Source organism: Myripristis murdjan, chromosome 8 (genome assembly GCF_902150065.1).
Source record: "Myripristis murdjan chromosome 8, fMyrMur1.1, whole genome shotgun sequence".
Lineage (NCBI taxonomy): Eukaryota > Metazoa > Chordata > Actinopteri > Holocentriformes > Holocentridae > Myripristis > Myripristis murdjan.
The window spans coordinates 36,318,464-36,340,733 of NC_043987.1; the positions used below are offsets into that span (position 1 = coordinate 36,318,464).

General features: G+C 44.8%; 1 protein-coding gene across 1 annotated transcript in view; it reads right to left on the bottom strand.

The window, feature by feature from the left end:
• Positions 1-21,212, bottom strand: part of scn4ab (sodium channel, voltage-gated, type IV, alpha, b) — a 47,368-nt gene extending 26,156 nt beyond the window's left edge. The window contains 16 exon segments of the mRNA XM_030058004.1: positions 27-383; positions 1,776-1,877; positions 2,005-2,076; positions 3,470-3,708; positions 4,724-4,775; positions 5,473-5,682; positions 8,426-8,567; positions 8,752-8,815; positions 10,632-10,892; positions 15,686-15,777; positions 18,779-18,907; positions 19,094-19,183; positions 19,592-19,694; positions 19,697-19,709; positions 20,751-20,885; positions 21,042-21,212. Coding sequence (XP_029913864.1) covers positions 27-383; positions 1,776-1,877; positions 2,005-2,076; positions 3,470-3,708; positions 4,724-4,775; positions 5,473-5,682; positions 8,426-8,567; positions 8,752-8,815; positions 10,632-10,892; positions 15,686-15,777; positions 18,779-18,907; positions 19,094-19,183; positions 19,592-19,694; positions 19,697-19,709; positions 20,751-20,885; positions 21,042-21,173 — 2,193 coding nt within the window. The 5' untranslated portion in view covers positions 21,174-21,212.
• Between the last annotated feature and the right edge of the window lie 1,058 nt (positions 21,213-22,270).

Here is a 22,270-nt window from a genome sequence, read left to right on the forward strand (position 1 = left end):
ATACGGTATCAGCTCAGCAGACTCACCACCAGGTTGCCAATGACCATGACCAGCATGAAGACGATCAGACACATGGTCTGACCCGCGACCTCCATGCAGTCCCACATGGTCTCGATCCACTCTCCACACAGCACCCTGAAGATGATGAGGAAGGCATGGAAGAAGTCATGCATATGCCAGCGAGGAAGTTCGCAGTCGGAGGAGATGCGACAGACACAGTCTCTGTAGTTTTTCCCGAACAGCTGCATGCCCACCACGGCGAAGATGAACACGATGATGGCCAGAACCAGCGTCAGGTTCCCCAGAGCGCCGACCGAGTTCCCAATGATCTTTATCAACATGTTGAGAGTCGGCCACGACTTCGCCAGCTTGAACACTCGCATCTAATAGACAGACAGATAGATAGATAGATAGAGAAAAAAAGAGAGACAGAGACAGAGACAGATGAGGATATATATATCAGGTTAAATAAAGCTGTATTTCATTTAAAGCGGAAAATATCTCTGACAACTGACCTCTAGTGGTGAAAAGTAGGGTGGCAGGTGGTATCGCCACCTAAAGAGAACAACAGGTTATAATGTCACCTGCCACCCTACTTTTCACCACTAGAGGTCAGACTTCACACAGACCTGGGTTCAGGGTTCAGTTTCTCTTTAATGGTATTCAAAGCATTACAAATAAAAAAAACCAATCATTTAAAAAGCTATGTTTGGTTTCTTGTTATTTGTGAGATCTGTTGGGTAACAGATAGTGCCTTCCTGTGGTGATTTTGCAATGCTCTCTGTTTACAGTTACCTCAGTGATCACATTACTCTCTGATTTGGGAGCTGTCATGTAAACAGAAAGCCGGTTTGAATCATTTGTCTTCACAGAGCTGAATGGAGGTCAACTGCAATGTTTGTAATTTTGAAGATGTTTCACTGCTTCTTCAGTTCTGCCATACTGGTGGGAAGTCCTAGGTGTTTCACCTGTGGGGACGTTATCCAGTTTGTTGGCTCATTAGCGCTGACGTCCAGTTTGACAAAAGTCTCTGCCTGCAGTGAAATGGCTGCTATGGGGGCCAACATCATCACACAGGAATCAAATGTGGCTCATTGAATCCACAAGAGTCTCAGCTTTCCAGTCAAAGCCAACTGATGCAGCTCCAAGACTGTTTAGGCCCCAGTCTGCACACACACACCATTTTACAACAGGCCACAAGAACACATGTGGACTGCAGGCTTTGGGGCCCAAACTGCATGGGATTAGCAGAAGGTGGGCGTGTCTGCAAAGGGGAGAGAACCCATTTTCATTCACACAGCTGGAGGTCAGAGGTCAAGGGACCCGCTGGAAACAGACATGACAGATTTTCCCTCGACAATGTTTAGCTGATCTTTGGAGTTTTATTTAGTCACTTTGTCAACAACCTTGCATGACCCGCTGATATCAATCAATTCCTCAGGTCGTCTAGTTTCATGTGATACCAGGATCTTCAATCTCACTTTAAAACTGAGCCGCTGGTAGACAGGAAGTCGGCCAGGCAGGCACTGAGCCACGCCTCAGTACCTGACAGGTTCAGGTGTTTCTTCCCTTTGACTAATGGTTCGTTAAGCTTCATTTTACGTTTTTAAAAAAGAAAATTCCAACTGGCAGGGGCCGCTGAAGGGGGCAGGGCCTGATCTGCCTGTAGTAGTGGTAGTAGTGGTGGTGGTTGTGATGTCATGTTATACTATAAGTAAGTGTGATTCGGAAAAAGCAATTAATCGTCATTTTTTGTTTTTCAGCACCAAACTGACCAGTCGGAAGGAGCGGAGCACAGAGAGGCCGGAAACATTAGCCAATCCCAGCTCGACGAGGCTCATGGTGACGATGATGCTGTCAAAGATGTTCCATCCGACCTGGAAACATGGACAGAACACGTGTCATCATGGCAACAACACTAAAACATCACTTATTACAGAAACAGAGAAACTTTAAACAAATCAGATGGACACAGCAGGTGACAGCAGGTGGGCAGGGTCTGACCTGGAAGTAGTAGTAGGGGTCCATGGCCAGCAGCTTCAGGACCATCTCAGCTGTGAAGATTCCTGTGAAGACCTGGAGGGGACCAGAGGTCAGAGGTCAGGAAACAGGAAATGTAAAGGGTTTATGCCTGAACAGACGGTGAATTCCACACGATTGCCAAGTCTGGAGTCTCTGCAGAAACGACCAGTATCACACACCCACGCACGCCGCTGGAGAAGCTCCGCCCACCACCACCGCTGACCATCTGTTCAAGTTTTTAAGGATAAAAGTTGAACGTGAAGGGACATGACTTCATGCATTTCTTCCCACACTGTTTTTATTCTGCTTCAGAGACTGAATTTTAATATTAAAGGTCATCCAGACACTGAGCACTGGCTAGCTTGGTCAGAGGTCAGAGGTCCAGTCTCGATGCTAACGCTCAGCTGCTGTTCAGAGTCCCTGAACAGATGTGACGCCTCTCCTGTAGCATCTTATATAAAGTTATAAAAATCAATCATTTACTTTAAAGTTAATGATGCAAAGTTATATAAAGTTTTAAAGGTAAAGTTATAATGGCAAAAACACATTGTGTAGACGTGTTTGGTTGATTTTGCTGCCACCTCCTGGTGGCGTTACATAACTATGAGGATTCACTGAGATTCTTCACATGTTGAGCCTTGGACAGAATTTGTTCGTGACTAAATGCAAATAGCTCTTAATAAGCTTCAGTCTGACTTCCTAGTTTTGGTACTTATTATCTGTATATACTGTTTATAGTGTAAATTATGCTTCGTATCTTGCTATCCACTTTGGCTGCTGTAATACGTGAAATTTCCCCACCGTGGGACTAATAAAGGAATATCTTATCTTATCTCTTATCTTTTTCATTATGCCAAATTGATCTTAAATTACTTCACTAATAGAAACAGTGGCTCTCTCACAGCGTCTTGCAGAAAGAAAACTGTTTTTAGATCATAGGGATATTTACATGCACGCACTTTGATCCCTGCTGATTCATATCGTGTATCATTTGATAAACATGATCAAAAGGTTGGGTGGACATCAGTGATGTTGCGGAGATTTTAAATAAGCAACCATGTACCTGACCTCTCATTTAGCAAAGTAAATAGTTCCTATAATCGCTTTCAGGATTTTTTTGGACATTTCTCCTGTTAACACTGAGCTGGGAAAACTGCTTTTTGTATTCATGCTCACAGTAAATGGAATGAGCTAGAAAGATTGGTCAGATTAGAGGGACTATCTATGTCGCAGTTTACAACTAAATTAATTGATTTATTGTCTTTCTTTTCCTCTTCTTTACTTTTGATGTATTAATACTTTGCATCCTCATGTGCTTTGTAATCCTTGCAGCTTTACTCTCTGCTGGCTTCCCCTGAATAAATAACCTTTAACTGATTGATTCATTCTTGTTGGGAAGCGGTTAGCTGTTGGCAGCGTGAGGTTCAGAGCGATGGGTTTTTCTGACCAGGTTTCCGACGCTCAGCATGTCGCTGAAGGCGTCAGTCATCGGGTAATGCTCCATGGCCATGAAGACGGTGTTGAGGACGATGCAGATGGTGATGCCCAGGTCGACGAATGGATCCATGACGATGAGATACAGCCACTGTTTGACACGCCGCCAGCAGCCACAGCAGTTCCACTTCAAGAAGAGGTCGGCAAAACTGTACCAACATGGCGGACACGCCCGCTGGTCCTCCTCGTACTCTGGGACAGACACAAGGACTAGTTAGTCACATGACACCTGTCGCTGAGCCTCCACAGGGCAGCGCCCTCTGGTGGATCAGCTGCTACCACACATCAACACAGAAATAAAAAGCAGGTGCCCCAGTGGGCCTGCTGGTGGCGCTAGAGGGAAGGCCAGGAGTGTCCGGAACTGAGCCACTAAACATCATGGAGATTTTATTTATTGACATCATGTAAATAAATATAATTTAATTCGATTCAAAATACATTTATGTTTTATGCTGACTTGACATTTAGTTTACATTATGTTCATATTTCACTTATGTTAGTCATTTTTAAAGTGGAGGAGAACCTGAACTGCATCATCAAACCAGGAAGTGTTTTAGAGGTGAGGTGCATGCTGGGAGTTCCGACTGCACCAAGAGTTTTGAAAAAGTGGCTTTAGTTTTGAAGCAACTGAAAAAGTACTTAATGAGCCTAAAGGTCAAATTATGGTTCTGCGGATACTAGACGCAATGCAGATGGTGTGTGCCTCGTATGCTTCTGCGTAATACGCTAAGCATTTCTCTGCCAAAACGCTAGGGGGCGCAGCTTTTTTCCTGCAGACCTGCGTAGACCCTGTGACGTTTGGTCACTGCTCCTCCTGTTGTTGTGCCAGCAGCACCATTTCTAAAAGGAGCAGCAGTTGTTATCAGACTTCTACTCGTTGGTTAATTTCAAAATTACGGCTTTAACAGTGAAGACATGGCCACCGACAGGGAGAGAGATTCATGCTGGGTTAGGATTAGGATTAGGGTTAGGATTAGGGTTAGGGTTAGGGTTAGTATCGAACAACAGAGGCGAGATCCCATCACAACAGCACTTCTGTTAAAAATGGCGCTGCTGGCACTACAACAGGAAGTGACGGAGTGCGTGTGTGTGTGTGTGTGTGTGTGTGTGTGTGTGTGAGTGTCTGTGTGTGCATGTGTGCATGCGTTCATGCGTGTGTGCGTGCGTGTGTGTGTGTGTGTGTGTGTGTGTGTGTGTATGTGTGTACCATCCATGGCAGTGTGTTCTTGCTCGTGACTCTTGACTTCAGCAGATAATTCCTGCTGCTCTGAAAGCTCTGCACTGCGTCTGCAGGCCGCCTGCATACACACACACACACACACACACACACACAAACACACACACAAACACGCACACACACACACACACACACACACACACACACACACAAACACAGAAACACAAACACACACACACACACACAAACACAGAAACACACACACACACACACACACAAACACAGAAACACAAACACACACACACACATATCTATTTGTAATTATTTTTTCTGTAACAATTTAATAAAGATATCTGGTATAAATAATCACTCAGTCTTCAGTAAATTTAAATTTTCTGTTTTATTATAATCTGATATTTATTTGAACTGGAATAAGATTGTGTGGGAGATTACAATAGACCAGAGGTTTTCCAAGTGGGGTCTGGGGACCCCCAGGAGGTCATGGGGGTCTTCCAGGGGGTCCTCAGCAACATGAGGAACAGTTTTAAAAAATTCTATGACGAAAGAGACGTGGTGGAATAAGACAAATATTTATAATATAATATAATTTTAAATAATTAATGATTCAAAATAATAATCCACCCCGAGGTAGATAACTAACTAACCCTAACCCTGGGGTAAGTCTGAGTGCCAGCTGAGGATCTCCAGGCGTTCTCCATGGCGAGATAAAGTCGAACAGGAAGGAAACCACAGAGAAACTGAAAGTGTTTGTTAGCAGCTGGTCTCACCTCTTCCTCTCTCTTCTTCAGCGCTTCCAGGATCTGGCTGTACTCTTCTTCTTTCTGTTTGGCCTCAGCGATGCTGGCCTCATTCTGCTGGGCGTACGCCATGGCCACCACGGCCAGGATGAGGTTGATCAGGTAGAAGGAACCCAGAAAGATGACGACCACGAAGAAGATCATGTAGGTCTTTCCGGCTGCACGCAAAGTCTGCAGACACACAGGAAGACAAATGTGAAATAGTTCATGTGAATAGTTCATTACTCACCGTAAAGATTTCATCAGCAGTTCCCTGTTCATTAAGACCCTTTCACACCATTTATTTCCTATGAAGCTTTTATTGTGAAACATTTTCAGGAACGTGTATAGAAACTTCAGTGACTTCATGGTTTTCACATGGTACTTCATATGTGGCCACACTGCCATCTTGTGCCACTTTACGTTACTACAACAACTGAAATAAAACAACCAAGTTTTGATTACGGTTGAATTTATTACATTAAAGCAATGGAAAAGAAAATGTAATTTTTAAATTTATTGAAAGGTCAGATCAGTGAAGCTGCATCCCTGGAAGACCCTCAAGGATCCCCAGGGGTTTCCAACCCACACTTTGAACACTTCTCAGCCCTGCCGTGGCTCCAGGACTCACAGCTCTCTCCAACCTGGTGGCTGATAGTCGTAGTTCTGCAGCGAGCAGACCACTTTGGTGGTGGTGGTGGTTGTGTCTGATGTTGCTGATTTTCTCCTGATAATAAGCTGTTTTGGCGTTTTTAGCTGGGAGGAAAATGCCAATAGGAGAGTCTGATAATTACAGATTCTGCCGGGCGGGACGGGGGCGTCGCTCTGCTGCAGGCCGCTCTGCTGCAGGCCGCTCTGCTGCAGGCCGCTCTGCTGGTGTTAATGTCCCCTGAGGTGGGAAGGCTGCTGCCGGGGGTCCGCTGGGCAGACTGGACCACCCGCTGTAGTGCGCTTCTGTCTGCGGCTGAGCAGCTGCTGTACCGCCGTGACACAGGTGAGGATGCTCTCCACCACACACCTGTTGCAGGAGATGAGACTTTAGCCTCCTCGGGAAGTAAAGGTGCTGGTGGGCCTTCTTTACCAAGCAGACTGTGTTGTGGCTCCAGGTGAGCGGACTAGAAGTGTGCACCCCCAGGTATTTAAAGGAGCCCACTACAACCTCAGCTTCATCAATAAGGAGGGGAAGGGGGGAGGGAGGTCCGCAGTCATCTCTTTTGTTTTCTTGACATTGATGCTGAGGTTGTTGTTCTTGCACCAGGTTGCCAATTCACCCACTTCCCTCCTGTGTGCTGTTTCATCATTTTGTGTGATGAGCCCCACCGCTGCCATGTCATCTGCAAACTTCACTATGTGATTACCTGAAGTGAGGTGAGCAGTCGTAGGTTAGCAGTGTGTACATGAGGGGGCTCCAGACGCACCCCTGGAGGGAGCAGCTGTTTAGCATGATGGGTTCTAACAGACCAGGGCCTGTTCATTAAAATGTCCATAATCCAGTTACAAAGTGTTGTGTCCAAGTACTGATGGATTCACAGGGTTTCACCTTAACTCAGAAGCCATGTTGTCGCAGACATGGGCCAATGCCTTTTCTCTCGGAAACACAACTGCATTCTGCCTGTACTACCAAAATTGGAGATGGGGTTGGTGTGTATTGATCCTAACAGCCAAATCCACAGCACATCAGTGATGTATCATGAGGGTTTGATCAAGCACACCCTTCCACATAATGGTTATCAGTCTGGTACCAATATAATCTGAGGGCCCACTCACATTGGCAAGTTTGAGCCCGTATCGTGCTAAAGCCAAAATCCCCCCCTCCCCAGTCCCCAGCTGGCCTGCACTCACATTACCTAAAGCCCAAACGCGCCCAAGCACGATTGCCCCCGGTGTGCACGTCATCACGTTGAAACAGACACAGGCATGGCCCGACGTCATTATAAATCAATGTAGTTCAAATACATTCATCATGTCTTCCTTTTAACTAAAAAACGTTTTTGGTCCTTTTAATCAGACATGGGATGTTTATTGACAGTTTCGGAGGTAACTTCCTCCTTCTTCAGAAAGGTCCAACTGACAGCCGGAGTGGCACCTGTCAGATCCGGCAGACCGGGTGACCGGGTGGCCGCACACCGCGCGGTGCCGCGGCCAGTGCCGGCCGGTGCCGACGCGGTGCCCGCCAGCACCAGGTCTGCTGGATCTCCGCACACAGACTGCTGTACTTTCATTGTAAACCGACAGCACAACGGACAATGACACAGACAACATGGTTGATTATTGATTGCGCAACGCGGCCATTCGCCGGTAATCGCGCTCATTCGCCGGCCATTCGCCGCTAATCTGCGCACATTAAACAATTTTGCAGAGGCAGGAGGAAAGTTGCATGATTTACGTCCGCGCACTGTGTGCGTGACCGTGCATGTGCTCGTGTACACGCCCGTACCGCGCTGAAGCACACCCCCTCCAACCGTGCAGAGCGGGGGAAGTTACTGTATTCAAGCACGATACGGAGCGATCACACTGGTCAAAGAATCCGGATTTTAGGGGCAATCGTGCTTGGGCGCGGATCAAACTTGCCAGTGTGAGTGGCCTCTGAATCTTACAATACACTTAACCTTACACTTCCATACACATTATGTCAAAAATCACATTCTGCCTTCCAACTGATGTTGAAGGTTTGGCTTGCAGGAACTTGTTCTCATAAGATCCATCCATTAATTCTGTCAGAACCACAGACTGTGATGTTCAGATGATCTCAGGCTGCTGGGCACTGTTTTGGGAAACGTGGGTAGAAATTTAAGAACATTTCTAGAATCACTCTGAGAAAACTCTCAACCTCAGAGATCAATCATTATCAAGAAATGAGGCCTGGTTACTGTTAGTCACAGAGGAGAAGTTTGCTAGTTGGCATAAAGGTTAGCTGGTTAGCTGTGTTACTAACCAGTTGGAAGAGGTTCTCCCAGAAGTCCTGGGTCATCAGTCTGAACAGAGCCAGGAAGGCCCAACCAAACGTGTCGTAGCTGGTGTAGCCATAGTTTGGGTTTCCTCCTGCCTTCAAACACAAGTAGCCTTCTGGACAGACCCTGAACACACAAAATAATAATAATAATAAATAATAATAATGATGATGATGATAATGATGATGAAGAAGATGTTTTTTTATTTTATTTTATTTTTTATTTAACCTTTATTTAACCAGGCAAATCATTAAGAACAAGTTCTTATTTACAATGGTGATGATGATGATAGGCAGTGATGTGAACATACCCAGCATCAGAGCTGTTTCCACAGAGCAGCGGATCCATATGACCACTGAGATAGTAGTAGTTCTCTAGGAGAGAGACAGGCAGGCAGACAGGCAGACAGACAGGCAAACAGACAGGTAGATACACAAATGAATTAAAGATCATTCAGAGTTCCAAAAAAGGTTTAAAAAACAAAAAAAAGAATCAGAAGAGAAGACAAAGTTACTGATGAGACAGAAAAAAGTCAATTGTCATGACAGCAAAAAAAAAACAAGGAGAAAATAAATTATCCTCTAAGATAAAATAATCCCTGAATATGTGAAGCAGAGACCGTGACCTGGCTTGTGAAAAAGGTCATCATAAAAATGCACAGCACCAGAAATGAAATTAAACTGAGGAGAGATTATATCCCCACAGATTATATTCCCACAGACTCTATGATCAAATTAAAGATGAAGACACACAGATGACACTGTGACAAAATATGGAAAAATATCATGAAGAGCACAAAGTCAACTTGATGATTTGTCTTATTGCATAAATAAAATTAAGATATAAAATATTTAGTCCCTGCATTCATTTTTTCTTTTTCTGACAGCAGGGCCCCGTCCTGTTTGAATGTCTTCCTACAAGCATGAAACAGACGTCATGATTTAGAAACAGATTACATGATTTGGAAGCAGACGTCATGATTTGGAAGCAGACGTCATGATTTGGAAGCAGACGTCATGATTTGGAAGCAGATGTCATGATTTGGAATCAGGCATCATGTGATGAAGACGTCTCTAAACTCTGAGCTGAACGATCCTGGAACAAACTGTTGGCTGTGGCTGTAAAACAGTGTGAGCTGGTGGAAAATGCTTCAGCAGGTTAGGTTAGGGTGTCATTGTTTTCATTGTTTTCAGCTGAAATCCAACTAAAAAATGAGCTGGCAGCAGTTTAAAGAGCATTGTTCAAACTGGCTAGAAGATTTGTTAGATGTTTGTAAAATATAAAAAATATTATCTCACCAATCAAGAAAAACTGTTTACAGTGAGTGTGAATAATAATATGGACTTACATGTGGATGGATCGACAAAAAAACAAAAAACAAAATTCACACTACTAAAACACTGCAGGCTGAAACTGCAGGCTAATTCAAGTAAAGCTTCAGCGTGTCAGTTACCATTGTAACAGACTGAAAATCATGGCCTTTCCTTTAGCGCCACCTTCAGGCCAAAGTGTGCAAACCTCATTCTCCCCCACATGCATCAAGCCAGTGCTGCTTTCCCTTCATATTGACTTGCCATCGAATAACTTTGAGACTGTTTAAGATTTTCAGTTTTTGTGTGTGAATCGCACAATTTCAGGTCAGTCACTACTGTTGGACATTAAAGGTACAGTACGCATAACTGAGGCTCCACTGAAAAAAACAACTAAACATGGAACAAACACGATGTATCAGCCAGGTTGATGATGAGAACCATGTAGACACAACTTTAAATTCTCTGCTTATTCCATGTTTTAGTCGATTGAGTCTAAAGGGTCCTCACTTCGTGCATGTTAAGTTGCTCTATGTAACATTTATGTAAAGGAGGTTTCCCAGTGATATCAGTGCCTGCAGGGGTTTATGGGTAATCCTGCACGGTTAAGTCAGATCTGATGTGGCATGAAGGGGGCGCTGCTGAGAACCCTGTGCACCTGGCGGGACACCTGAAACATTTTAAACGGGACGGGACACAAGTTCATTAGTATTTCATTGTTTTATGTCCAAGCCCATGAAGCCATGAGCTGATACTTATTTTTATTTTATTCTTAAATGTTAATTCCAAGTTAATACGTGTTGCTCTCCTACTAAGGACCTTGATGTTTTCATGTTTGTATTTCTGAGGTCCTCATTCTTTCACCTCTTAAGATCGTTACCGGGGTCGTTGATGTAGTCGTGGAAGGAGAAGTTACTGTGCGTCGCTGTGTCGTTACTATGGTAACTAGCCGTCACATTGACATCAAATGTCACATTGAATTGTAGAGGCGGAGGCCACATGACACATTTCTGCCGCAAGTTTCCCATGAAGAGTTGCAGACCAATCAGAGCGAAGACACTGAGACAGAACACTGTCAGGATCATGACATCACCAAGCGCCTTCACTGATTGGATGAGAGCTCCCACTATTGTCTTCAGACCTGGGAGAGAGTGAGACAGGAAGTGTCAAATCAAACTAATTGTCCTCCGCTGAAACATCACACAGTAACTTGGGAATCTAACATTGTTGCTAAATTATAAACAGAAAGACTTAATTAGCAAAATCTCTTGAAATTTACTTGAACTGAAATTATTAGCAGCGGAACCACACCTCAACCATTCCAACATTCCTGAATAGCCCGGTCTAAACCCCTCCTCCCCTCTGATCTTTGCACACACAGCGACTGCAAACATCTACCATCCATTCTTTATCCCCGTCAAATGATGACATCTTCAGACAAAACCAAGATGATCAAGTGCTAAAGTTCCTCCATTAGCTGCGGTATCAGAAACCAAACACCTCTGCATGGCATCGCGAGGCGCTGCTCTCCTTAGGGTTAGGGTTAGTGTGATTTCAGGAAGTCTTAAAACAGGCTCTTCTGAAGTCCATATCCCATCTGGATCCTCCCTCCTCAACCTGCAAGACTGTCAGAATGAATCCAGCACACCTGGCCCACAGGTGAGGAAAAGACGAAGCAAGAAGAATCCAGTACAACATGACTCACAACCTGTTGCCACACTACAAAACACTAAAATATTTTTCATTCAAATGTTTTTTTTTTTTAATTGGGTGCAAAAACATCCTGAGGTTCTTTCTATCAGCTGATTCCTCGAGACAAAGCTGTTTTCCTGGAGATCCAATCAGAGCACAGGGTTAGGTTAGGGTTAGGGTTAGGGCTCAGGCTTTGTTCCTGTCCTAGCATGTGCTAGCTTCAACAAACTACAGTAACAGTGGCTGTTAGTATGTTTGTATGGCACAAGATTATATCAGAGGACAGGAAGAGGCAGAACTATCGAAAACATCTAAACATGGAGCTTTGTCAGTCGTGGACTTTCTCACATCAACTCTACTGTTACAAGCCTCCAACATTTTTAACAAGTGAGCTTCAGCACCGCTAGCTAGCAAGGAGGTGCACGTGCGCACGCACACACACAGGCTCCCTTTCTGAAACGTTAACGTTAGCTCTAGCTGTAGTGTCCCCCGAAATATGGTCAAAAAGAGCCCACTTCGTAACACAGAGAAGGCGACTGTTCATCAGGTCGGGAGAGTGAACGTTATGTCAAAAAAACATACTGATACGTATCTTTGCGCATTTTTAAGTGGTTATACGGAAATGCGGGACATTTTCTAGTGGGTATATGCCGTATACCTGCGTATCACGTAGACTACACCACTGATTTGGAGGCTAAATTTTCAGTGACAGACAGACAACCAGCTGTGCGAGCGCAACGCAAACAAGTGAGAGAGAGTTGCAGCAGTATCCCGCTGTGCTGGCAGACTCAGCAGCAGGGACGGTTTCCGCTATGGGCAGTGCAGCTGCCCAGGGCGCAATCTACTTGGGGGCGCACGAGAAAAAAAAATCGCCAGTTTTCTAGACTACCGTATTGACCCGCACATGCCGCAGCACCATCAGTCGGCATCAGGCGGGCCGGCCGCGGCACCGTCCGACACCGCGCCCACCCGGTCAGGTCTGCCGGATCTGACAGGTGAGCTGCCTGATGCTGGCCGGTGCCGCGGCCGGCCCGCCTGATGCCAACTGATGGTGCCGCCTGATGTGTCTCGGTGTGATTGCCCCTCTGCACGCGTTTTACATGTTTTTCGTTTTCCTTGCATTAGGTGCAGTAGATTAATACACGTTTTACTTTGTCCCCCTGTCCACACCCTAAGTGACTGCCACAATGAAAATGACTTTGAAATGTGGTAAAATTAATTTGACATTTATTCCACCCCTACTCAGCAGGGGGTGCTGCAGCACCCTCAGCACCACCCTTCCCACGCCCTTGGCCTGTGCTGTCCTTAGTTGTTGTTGTTTGTTTTAGTTACTGATATCTATGCATCTATGCATTTGCCGACGGTGGTGGGAAGCTCTAAACAACCACCTTACGGAATCGCTGCTGTTCTGCCTGTGTCGAGGACAATTTCGCGCACGTCACAGCGTGCGTGGCGTGCGACGCTGTATTCCCCCGCTGTTCTTATTGCCAGCCTGCCGCTCCGCAAGCGGCGGCCATCCATTGCTGCGGGTAGTGGCCTCAACGCCCAAGCACACCCGTGCACTCCCAAGCCAAGGCTTGGGCCCGTTTTAATACATGGACTGGAGCTTTGTGATTTATTTTTGTGTTTGATTTCTCATGAGTTTAGTTAATGTTATATTTTGGGTTTTTTTTTCTTTATTTTGCTTGGTTTCCTCTGTTACTAGATGTGTATAATTCATGATTTATTTGTTTTCTTTAGTTTGTTTGGTTGAAGTTATGTTTTGTTGATTTAATTGAAAATATTTTGAGTTGGTTTTGTGATTTGATGTATTTGCAATTACCGTAATTTCCGGACTATTGAGCGCACCTGAATATAAGCCGCACCAACTAAATTTAAAAAGAAAAAAGAATTTGTACATATATAGGCCGCACCTCTTTATAAGCCACAGGTGTCCACGTTGTAACATGAGATATTTACACAGAAAGATTTTTTTTTTTTTATTTTTACTTAAATAAATGCTTTTTTCCGAGCAGCGGCTGTAACACGGCAGTACAGCGACAGTAAAACGGCAGTAACACGGCTGGTTAAAAAAATAACCAGCCTACCAGCCGTAGGCCTTTTGCCTACCAGAAAAGTCATTGATCGCTATCTATTCCTCCTGCACAGTAAAACCACTGAAGTCCTCTTCTTCTTCAGTGTGGGAACTGAAAAGCCTCAGAATGACTTCATCACACACTTTCTCAGTCTCTCTTTCGTTGTCGCTCTCAATGTCACTTTCGTCTCGAGGTGAATTTGTGCTTGTGCTGTCCTCTTCATCACGCAACTTAAAAGCTGCAACATATGCATTTCTTTGTGTGTTTTCCATGATGAGGGTGTGTGCAGCTATGGTGTGCATGATGCGCAAAATGACTGTTCAAAACACAATCAAACTAGCGTCTTCCTCGGCGCATCATCTCTTCCACCTGTCTGTCTTGCTCTTGCGCTTCCTGCTAGAGCGCCCCCTGGAGGCCGTTAGCCCGTAAAAATCTATAGATTAGCCGCGTCGTTGTTTAAGCCACAGGGTTCAAAGCGTGTGAAAAAAGTAGCGGCTTATAGTCCGGAAATTACGGTATAATTACTTTGGGTGTGTGCGCCACAAATTTTATTTCCTTTCCTTTCCCCTTTAGTTACTGAGTGCCGACGGGTGTGTGGTGTGCTGTCCAGGGTGGTGGCTTCCCCTCCTTTTTTGTGTGGGTGCTGAGACCCCCATTTTTAGTTTGCTTCACCAGAGTGCAGTGTGTTTGGGGTGCCTTCAGTTTTGTTTTCCTCACTGGGGATTCCCTTCACTCATCCTTCATATTCCCCAACCGGTAAGCCTCAGCCCCAATTAGGTCTCCCTTTGTCCCTGTGTGTGATTTTATTGTGTTTCTATTATATTGTTTATATTGTTATAATAAATGCTCTATGGGTTTTTATTTATTATTTTATTTGTTTGCTTATTTAACAGGGACAGAGCACATTAATCAGTCATCATTGCTGTAAATGCACCAGAGTTAGCCAAGAGGCTATTTTTCATCTGTAGTCCCTGGACATATGTTACAGAGTCACGCTAAAAAACAGAATAGAATATGAAAATGTGATTGAAATTACACAGTTAATGAGGTCATTTATAAACATGCAGAACAATTAATAAAACATGCAACACAGAGACTCATGATACAAGATTCATTCATTCATCTTCTAAACCACTTATCCTCACTAGGGTCGCGGGGGGGTGCTGGAGCCAATCCCAGCGCTCATAGGGCGAAGGCAAGGAAACACCCTGGACAGGTCGCCAGTCCATCGCAGGGCATGATACAAGGTATGCAAGACAATAAATACATGAAGATATTAATGTTAATAGAAAAGTATATTGAATAAGACCACATTGAGCTGCATTGTTAGACAATAACTAGAACATGCAAAGCAGAAGCACAGGTACAAAAAGCATGCACAGTACGTAAAATATGACACAATAAAAGCAAAACCACAGTAAGACATGCATGCAGGTGATAATTGAACCACGTCCCCTGCCTCCAGTAAAACGAACCTGTGAGCTTGCAGTTTACATCTGTTTCCTTGGGTGAAACTCCCAAGGTGGCGTTATCTGGTGTAAATTAAATAAATAAATGACACCCTTGTGCTGCCATGCTTAGATGCTTTGAATTCACCGCCTCCACAGTTTTCACTGCGCCGGCATGCCTGCATTTCTGTCTTTATATTTCTCAAGTATCACTCTCATATATGACCAACTGAAAAAAACTAACCAATTACAACAACCTACACCATATTCTATCTTCAGTTATTTCAAGACCATTGCAAACCACTAATGCGTCCTGCATTAGTGGTTTGCATCAACAAATCAACAAATCCCCTCTTTGTCACAGAATCTGTACAAGTAGCTACTTAATTCTGGTCCCACCAACAGATGCCAACCAGCCAACCAACAACTGTCTGGCATTTCTCCCATTCATTACTCTTGACATTCCTCCAGGATCTAAACCACCGTTTCACAACTGAAGTTCATCAGGCTTCGTTTCTGCTAATCATAACCCTAACAGCAGATTCCCTTTGAGGGGTTCAGAGCCGAAGACCCCAAAACTTGAAGACCTACAAGCAACCAGATTCCAGCAGTGTTCCTTCCACATCATCTCCCTGAGATCAATAAACCTTTTCAAATTCCTCCTGTTAATGGTGTGATTCCCTTCAGTCACACACACACACACACACACACACACACACCTGGAATGACGGTAATAGTCTTCAGGGCTCGGAGAACTCTGAACGTCCTCAGTGCAGAAACATTTCCCAAATCTACAAACTCTGTCACGTACCTGAGAGAGACAGACAGTTAGCATGCTAACAGCGCCACAGGAAGTGAAACTCATTTCCCATCATGCATCATGTTTTCTGAGTCCATCCTGTCTGAAGAGTTTTAATAGTTTTGAATCTGTCCAACATGGATGTGAATTCTGAGGAACAAATAACATTAAATGTTTAGATGAGCTGCTGGATTCACTGATATTTACTTCCAATAAAACAGACTGTCTGTCATATGAGCTGCAATGCGACAGATAGATAGATAGATACACTATATTACCAAAAGTATTCGCTCACCTGCCTTTACTCATACTATGAACTGAAGTGCCATCCCATTCCTAACCCATAGAGTTCAATATGATGTCGGTCCACCTTTTGCAGCTATTACAGCTTCAACTCTTCTGGGAGACTGTCCACAAGGTTGAGGAGAGTGTTTATAGGAATTTTTGACCATTCTTCCAAAAGCGCATTGGTGAGGTCACACACTGATGTTGGTCGAGAAGGCCTGGCTCTCAGTCTCCGCTCTAATTCATCCCAAAGGTGTTCTATCGGGTTCAGTCAGTCAGGACTCTGTGCAGGCCAGTCAAGTTCATCCACACCAGACTCTGTCATCCATGTCTTTATGGACCTTGCTTTGTGCACTGGTGCACAGTCATGTTGGAAGAGGAAGGGGCCCGCTCCAAACTGTTCCCACAAGGTTGGGAGCATGGAATTGTCCAAAATGTTTTGGTATCCTGAAGCATTCAAAGTTCCTTTCACTGGAACTAAGGGGCCAAGCCCAGCTCCTGAAAAACAACCCCACACCATAATTCCTCCTCCACCAAATTTCACAGTCGGCACAATGCAGTCTGAAATGTACCGTTCTCCTGGCAACCTCCAAACCCAGACTCGTCCATCAGATTGCCAGATGGAAAAGCGTGATTCATCACTCCAGAGAACGCGTCTCCACTGCTCTAGAGGCCAGTGGCGGCGTGCTTTACACCATTGCATCCGACGCTTTGCATTGCACTTGGTGATGTGTGGCTTGGCTGCAGCTGCTCGGCCATGGAAACCCATTCCATGAAGCTCTCTGCGTACTGTACTTGGGCTAATCTGAAGGTCACATGAAGTTTGTAGCTCTGTAGCAATTGACTGTGCAGAAAGTCGGCGACCTCTTTGCACTATGTGCTTCAGCATCCGCTGACCCTCTCCGTCACTTTACGTGGCCTACCACTTCGTGGCTGAGTTGCTGTTGTTCCCAAACGCTTCCATTTTGTTATAATAGAGCTGACAGTTGACTGTGGAATATTAGGAGCGAGGAAATTTCACGACTGGATTTGTTGCACAGGTGGCATCCTATGACAGTTCCACGCTGGAATTCACTGAGCTCCTGAGAGCGGCCCATTCTTTCACAAATGTCTTGTTTCACAGTCTGCATGCCTGAGTGCTTGATTTTATACACCTGTGGCCAGGCCAAGTGATTAGGACACCTGATTCTGATCATTTGAATGGGTGAGCGAATACTTTTGGTAATATAGTGTAGATAGATAGATAGATAGATAGATAGATAGATAGATAGATAGATAGATATAGTCCAGTAATTTTAGGCCAAAATTGGGGTCAACCTAGGACAAATTGCAAGAGAAGCAAACTCAACTGATTTTGTATCCTCAGTTTGTCCTGAGTGAGGGGAAAAAGTCCCAAGGAATCCCATTGGTGGAAAGTTTTGAAAATCACCTATTTATGACCATATAAAACCAAAAAACACTGTTTTTGACACACAGGGGAAAGGGGTTCAACATTTGACTTTCAGATATCACTATAAAAATTCACAAGTTGATTACACACAAAGACAAGAAAAAAAGTCAGTTACAAGTTCTTTGAATTATCCTGTTTACACATGCATATCACACATTATCTGATTTGATATGTGCTAATAAGGAATATAAGGAATAAATACCAGAACAGATATTTAAACAGTGAATTAAAAGGTTACTATATATATAGTAATGGAATTTCTTGGGACTTTTTCCCCTCACTCAGGACAAACTGAGGATACAGAATCAGTTGAGTTTGCTTCTCTTGCAATTTGTCCTAGGTTTTTTCATAAAATGACTGGACTAATAGATAGATAGATAGATACTTTATTGATCCCAAGGGAAACTCTCTGTGTGAGCTCTCCGTGGTTTAGCTTGTGGTTTACAGACAGACAGGAGAAGCCAGCATGTAGTGTGTTAGTTTGATGTTGAGCAGGAACTCTCCTGGAGGGGTGGAGCTCCATTCTTCTAAAAGACCCTCTACGTAGAGAGGATATTAAATTATTATTATGATATTAATATATGATGTTATTACATATTGTAACAGGCCTGCAGGACATAAAGCCCCATTACAGAGAGAAATCAATAACCTCACATCTAAATGGTAAATGGACTGCATTTCTTTTCTAGTCTACTGACCACTCAAAGCACTTTACAATGTTTTTGCCTCACATTCACCCGTTCACACACACATTCACACACTGATGGCAGAGGCTGCCATGCAAGGCGCCTAGCTGTCCATCAGGAGCGGTGAGGGGTTCAATGTCTTGCTTAAGGACACTTCCACACACTCTGGAGGAGCCAGGGATCGAACCGGGAACCCTCCAGTTACCGGACGACCGCTCTACCTCCTGAGCCACGCCGCCCCTACACACAATACACACCTAACCCTAACCCAATACACCAGTCGATCAATACACCTTCTGTCTCAGCACCTTCATCCTTTGATGGGGGTGTGGTCTCTTCCAGGATGGCCACACCCCATCCACAGAGCAGGAGAGCTCACTGAATGGTTTGATGAAGATGATGATGATGATGGTGTGGCCTTCATCCTCACCACATATTAACCAGCTAAACACCATCATCATCACCATCATCATCATCATCACACCAGAAGATGAAGAGTGGAGCTCCACCCCTCCAGTTCTCTTTCATCCGACACCCATCTGTGTGTGTGTGTGTGTGTGTGTGTGTGTGTGTGTGTGTGTGTGTGACTCACGCCATGCTGATGACCATGAAGTCCAGCCAGTTCCATGGGTCTTTCAGGAAGGTGAAATTTCCAACACAGAACCCTCTGGACAGAACCTTGATGCCTGCTTCAAATGTGTATATACCTGTGAACACATATCTACACACACACACACACACACACAAACCACATTGTAACACACCTGTGAACAGACATCTCCACACAGCAGGTGTGTAACTGAGATGTGAGCGCATTATTAAACGGGTCAGTTTTATCAGCCAAACATTCTGTGTGTGTGTGCGTGCGTGTGTGTATGTGTGTGCATGTGTGTGTGTGGTAACCTACTCCACGATCTTGCTCCAGGGTGGAGGGTCACTCATGGTCATGAAGACACAGTTGGTCAGGATCGTCACCATGATGAACAAACTGAATAAAGTTCTGCTATTAAGAAAGAAAAGAACAGACTGACAGGACGGCTTCACTTCCTCTTTGTTAAAGTACAAAACTCAGCAAACTAATGCCACTAATGACAAGGATAATAATAATAATAAAATAATAATAATAATGATAAGGATAATAATAATCATCATCACCAATCACGCACTAAATATGCAAAATAAAGTAGATACTCTAATTCAGTGGGATATGAATAATAATTTCATTATTATTAATTTCATATCAGTTTAACAGTTTAGTTTGTTAAAGATCATCATGTGAATATTTACATTATTTGCTGACATTTGAATGTCAGCAGGTGTTTAGTTCCTCTGCTAAACATGAAAATGGAGCTGAGTGATGTAAGCAGCAGCCAATCAGATGGCGGCACGACAACATGAAGGATATGAGTGGACGAGGATCTTGATGGCGGCGCGCCTCACTCTGCTGAAGGGACTGAGCAGGTAGCAGGCCGGCTCGGCGTTGAACCTGAAGATGGTGTTTCCCTTGAGAGCACGATGAAGGTCTGCGGGTCAGAGGTCACGCTTACTGTTTCCATAGCAACCACCCTCATTACCTCAGTGTTTCAAACTCATTTCTAACTGGATACTTTGTGGCAGAGCACCATGTTGCTTTCACAGATGATCATCAGGGGAACGCCCTCTGATGATGACGAGGAAGAGACGCGACACGACACGTGGACATTTGAGACGCCATCGATCAAGACGGCAACAGCCAAGACGCCATCGATCAAGACGCCATCAGCCAAGACGCCATCGATCAAGACGCCATCAGCCAAGACGCCATCAGCCAAGACGCCGTCAATCTGACATCAGCCAAGATGCTGTCGGCCAAAACGACATCAGCAGAGATGCCGTAAGCTAACACGCCGTCGGCACGCTGTCTGCTGAGATGGCATCGACACACCAACAGCCAACATGCCATCGACCGACACGCCGTCAGCTGAGACGCCATCGACCGACACGCCGTCAGCTGAGACGCCGTCAGCTGAGACGCCATCGACCGACACGCCGTCAGCTGAGACGCCATCAGCTGAGACGCCATCGACCGACACGCCGTCAGCTGAGACGCCATCAGCTGAGACGCCATCGACCGACACGCCGTCAGTTGAGACGCCATCGACCGACACGCCATCAGTTGAGACGCCGTCAGCTGAGACGCCATCGACCGACACGCCATCAGTTGAGACGCCGTCAGCTGTCACGCCGTCGACATGCCGTCAGCCAAGATGCTGTCAGTTTTTAAGCTGCTCAGATTAAATTCAGATGTGCTTGATCTCAGCAGGTGACTGACCAGGAGACACTGGTCTGTGATTGGTGGGTTTCCTGACTGAAGACATTGTCTTCTCATAGAAAAATAAATAGACCAAATGAATAAATGATCGATTGATTTGGTGTGATCGGGAAATGTGTTTTTTTTTCATAGTACTTTCATTTTTGAAACTGAAGTACATCCAGTGTTTGGGTTTGTGTTGTGTGTGTGTGTGTGTGTGTGTGTGTGTGTGCGTGCGTGCGTGCGTGTGTGCGTGTGTGCGTGTGTGCGAGACCTTCTGTGATTGGTAGTAGGGGTCCAGCTCTTCCAATGGGGTGTTGGTAGCTCAGGGGGGGTCCCCATAGATAAAGGGGAGGGGCTTCCCAGCCTCCAGGTCACTTGCTGGGTGAGGAAGCTCCTCCTCTGCCAGCTGACAGCCAATCAGAGAGCAGGATGAGAAACATTAAAGACTAAAATATTTTGGTATCATTGTGATCAGATTACAGCTGACAAGTTATTGATCAGGTAATCAATAGTCTTCACCTCTGTGTTCATATGGTATTGGTAAGTGATCAGTTATTGATACCTCTATCTTCAAGTCCTTCCTCCTCTGGCACTGCCGCTCCTCTTCCTCACGCCGCCGTTCAATCTCCTGCAGGGAGGCGGGGCTGAAGCGTCGGAACACCTCTGTACCAACAGGGGGCAGCAGAGGCGCCATTCTGGCATCCTGCAGTGCTGCACCAACTCCACTGTCACCTAGCAACCAACTCCTGGGGGGACAACAAACATCTGAAGGCGTAAACAACAACAAACATCTGAAGACAAAACAACAACACTGACATGTGATTCTAAAATCAAATTCTCCACAGAACCTGAATCACAGCACAAACACACACACATTTGCTCTGCCCACTTACACATGATGTAACTCTTTTAGCTCTTTGGCTCCGCCCACACATTCAAAACTTCTGGTCAGAGATCAAACTATCAAGGATCCTGGTGTGTCTCAAGAGGCTCTGTGAACGGATCCTCCAGCCATGAGATTTTCAGCATCAAGAGGAGCTGAATATGAGAACATTTATCTGACACAGACGTATCAAACGTGTTTGTGAAGAACCCGCTAGAGAACATGGAGGAACCACGTCGGGCAACTTTGTAATTTTTTGGTTTCATTACAATCTAGGCTGTGTCAGATTGGTTCTAAGTTCTGTGCTAGTCTGCAGTTAGACTCCATGTTGCTGGTTAATGCACTTTTAAGGCACTGCAATATCTTGATTGTTTTGATTGTAAAAAGGGGTCATCTAATATACAGTTCAATTTGAAACATTCAGGAAAAAAGTGAATCAAGTGAATTGAGGATCATTTCCATAACTTCTGTTTAAGCCAATAAAACGACAATGTCATCATCATGTGACTGCAATGAGTTATTATTTGTTGATTTCCTCTGCTGATGCCATGACATCACTCTGAGGTCAGAGGCCAAATGTCGTACAATACATTCAACTACTGCCTTCTTCTCTTCAGTCAGACAACAAGACAGTTTGAATTTTGAAACCCTAACCCTAACCCTAACCCTAGCTCCAAGACCAGGTTCTATTCCCAAAACCTAACCTGCGGATTAAACCAGCAACCCTCTGATTACCAGACAAATGCTCTGCCTACTGAGCCACACCCCTCGACTGATGCTTCCAGGGTTGATGGTTCTAATCCAACATTAAGCTGCCCCAAGAAGAACAAAGCCTGGACACACACTGTGCATTTGCAATGTGGCGGCCTTTTGAAACCTGGGCACACTTCACTTGTTTTCTTTCAAGA